The sequence below is a fragment of the Arctopsyche grandis genome, chromosome 1 (genome assembly GCF_051622035.1).
Source record: "Arctopsyche grandis isolate Sample6627 chromosome 1, ASM5162203v2, whole genome shotgun sequence".
Lineage (NCBI taxonomy): Eukaryota > Metazoa > Arthropoda > Insecta > Trichoptera > Hydropsychidae > Arctopsyche > Arctopsyche grandis.
In genome coordinates, this window is record NC_135355.1 from 5677501 (window position 1) to 5680875 (window position 3375).

At 37.7% G+C, this 3375-nt stretch overlaps 1 protein-coding gene across 1 annotated transcript in view; it reads right to left on the minus strand.

Moving 5' to 3' along the window:
* Window positions 1-652, minus strand: part of cdm (importin-13-like protein cdm) — a 15235-nt gene extending 14583 nt beyond the window's left edge. The window contains exons 1-3 of the mRNA XM_077442468.1: window positions 325-652; window positions 78-245; window positions 1-6 (exon numbers count right to left, since the gene is read on the minus strand). The exon at window positions 1-6 is cut by the window's left edge and continues 111 nt beyond it. Of these exons, the coding sequence (XP_077298594.1) occupies window positions 1-6; window positions 78-245; window positions 325-477 (327 nt within the window). The 5' untranslated portion in view covers window positions 478-652. The remainder of the gene's footprint in view (window positions 7-77; window positions 246-324) is intronic.
* Window positions 653-3375: the final 2723 nt, after the last annotated feature.

Below are 3375 nucleotides of genomic sequence, written 5' to 3' on the forward strand. Positions count from 1 at the left end.
TGCTAACTGTTTAAAATAAATATAATATATGAAAAAAAAAATTGTAACAAATTATAATTATATTGTATTTTACTCACACTAATGCAAAGTCTGTTCAGAATTATTTTTGGACCATTACAGAACATACTAATCGCTTGCATAATTCTATTTTTTAGCTCTTCGTAGTTATCTGCAGGCACTTCGGCCCAACATCTTTGGAGTTTGGTGTGTAATGTCGTCGCGGCAAAGAATTGAATCTCCGTCCCCTGATATATAGCATTTTGACATGAAACGATTCGAATTGCACCGTCGAATTTATAATAGGCAAATATTAATTTACGATACCTTCTGTGAATTTAGAAGTTCCCAAACGAAGCTCCAGGCTTCGGGACATCGCTGGGCTTCTGTGAGCCATTTGTGAGCTTCAGCACGATCGCTGTGTTCGCTCGAGTAAAATACCGATACGGCGTGCTCGAGGTTTTCCGCTGTATAAGCCATTTTGGTCGATTTGATTAATTTTAATAAAACATAATACCGAAATTTAACGACAATATTTGCGATAAGTCAAATAAATTAAGTCAAAAAATTATTTTTATTAATAAATGCAAATAAAATATGACACCGGCTGAGAGCTCACTGACATTTGAGGTTTTTTCGTTTTAATGTTGGTCGTAGCGCATACAACCACTGCCATTAGTTACTGAAAGTCGACAATTTTTTTTGTAAAATAATTATATATAATATCAGTAAATGGTAAACGGGAAACGGATTATTTATTAGCCAGCAGTATGGCTCGGTGGTTGCGTTTATGTTTAGCACCGAGAAGTTCTCGGATTTGATCCCATGCTAGCCTTTAATGCTGCTGGTCAGACTTGGATATTTGTGATTCCATGTCGATCGTTTCCTATCAGAGTTTGCCAATTTATCTGATTTCATTGTTGAAACGGTTCCTCCATCAAATTGGAAAAAACCATCCTACTCGCTATGTCACAAATATCTGAATTTGATTTACATATGTACAATATGTAAAAATGTATGTACAAGTCTAAATCCATAGATGTCTTTATGGACTAATTCATTAATTAATTAATTGTTAATTTCGTTTGTAATTAATTGTCTAGAAAGGTGCATTGGGGTTTACCCGTTAGGTCTTCCTGGTATAACATATATCTATGTAAAAACGATCGGAAATTTGTAGGAAAAATTACTGAATCGTTAGCGAAGTGATATATAAAAGAGGCTTCGAAAATCGCGAAAAAGCTTAGAAAATCATGCTTTTCAGATTGAATTGCAGCAACCAGTAAAATAATGGAGAATTCCTAAATCCGCAAAGTTTTTGCCACATAATTGGCTCAACGTCAAATAACATTGCATTTACAACGATTATATTTATTTGCCAGTTAAGAATATTATCTGCACTTACCAAATATATTTAGACTATTTTGAAATATACATATTCAAAAAATACATTTTAGAATGTCAATTTGAATGCATCGTGCAATTTTTAACGATGCACTTGCCCATTGCCCTTGCCCAGAGAATTTTTTATCGGACATTCGTCAACCACAAAGCATCAAATACGTCTGATGCTAAAATTATTTAGCAATGTCTGTGGACAATCGTCACTTGACAACAATATAACGCCAAAAGCCACCTCTATTATTATAACATTTTTCTGGGCTAGTAAGAGTATTCAGCAAAAGTAATCGTGTCAATATGTACATTTTTTATCTATTTAAAAATTATGCTTACTATTAATTATACTGTAGTTCAGAGCATCGTAACCTGTGCACCGCGGTAATATGTGTTCTCCGAACAGCACTTCGGCCTAATGCGTGCGAGTGAGATCGCATGTGAGGGAGAAAACCGATGTTAGTTAGTGTTTTGTCCCTATACATATACGGAATAACTAGCGACTGCCGATGAAGTACATATGTATGTACGTAGCTGACAAACTCTACGAGTCGTAAACAATGTGTGCCGCGAATATCGAAGGTTACGATGCTGTGCTGTAGTTTATACGAGCACATTAAAACTATTTAAATGTAGATTAAAAGAAAATTGAATATACATACATATTTATTTATTTTAATATACAAGTATACCACAGTGTCTTTACAGGTCACCCCAATAAATTGAATATACATATAGAATTAAGTCTATATGTATATTCAATTTAGGTTCGATATGCAAGTTTGGTTGTACAATATCGTATTTTTTCAAGATTTACATTTTCACCGTTGATTCCATTATAATAACTAGACTGCGGATAGAGACTATAGAACAGGTGGTCGAGTGAAAGGTTTCGACCGTTTCCCGGCCTATGGAAATTCAGTTGAGTTTGAAAGAGGATCGTTTATTTGCGTTCAATTGGTACAATGGTTATTGTAGGTACGAAGAGGTTTCTTCGGAGAGGTGATCTGTTTGAATTCCAGAGGCTCACTCTGCCGGTGGAGGTTGCTGCGTTGCTTTATAAACGTTTTGGGTCGAAGTGTGTCGTGTGCACATCTTTTGTTCTTGGTACTCGCGCTGCCCTAGTTATGCTGCGAGCGTGGTTTTATGGGTTCATACGCCTGGACGTAGTTCGTGGTTTTTATGGGTTCAGTGTGTTCTTCCTTTGTTTCCCAGACACGTGTATAGAAACACGTGTCGACCTTTTTACGAGGCGAGCGTGTGCCATGCGTTAATGACTTTCCTAGATATGTGTCGCAGTGACCTGATGAGATCATTTCAGTTGTACTATATGCCTACAAGACAGTGCTTTTTCCAGGAATCGGGGCGGTTTGGCTCTATTTACAAAGCTAGAGTACAAAAAAAAGGTTGGGCGAACCTTTTACAACAATTGAGCAATAAACGGCGGGCTGTGGATCCGGCCACTAATAATAACCTATGTATGGTTCGGTGATTACTGGTCCCAAATTACTCGTCACAAAGTCACTAAAATCTCTATAATGGAACATCTGGCAGCCGAAAAGTCCATCATACTAACGATAACTATCATAGTAACGAGAACTTGAGTGCCAAATATTGCGTATTCGCGATTTTCATGGCAAAAATTGTCTTTGTGACCACCCCAATGTGACGAATAGTCCAATTACCCCTATGTATATGTTGTGGGAATCTCGTCACATTCATCAAAACATTTACTGCGACTCAGAATACATTCCCAAAACCAGTCGAAGCACACCTGCAGCCATTAAACTAAACTCAAGCGGAACGGTGCCCAAAACCTTCGAGAAAGTTCCACCCCTACCACTCGAGCGGAAACAAACCAGTCGAAGCACACCTGCAGCCATTAAACTACATCGAGCGGAACGGCGCCAATCGTTCCAGAAAAGTCTACCCCATCGACAAATGCACATTCCTCGCTTACGCATCAACAACCACCACCACGGG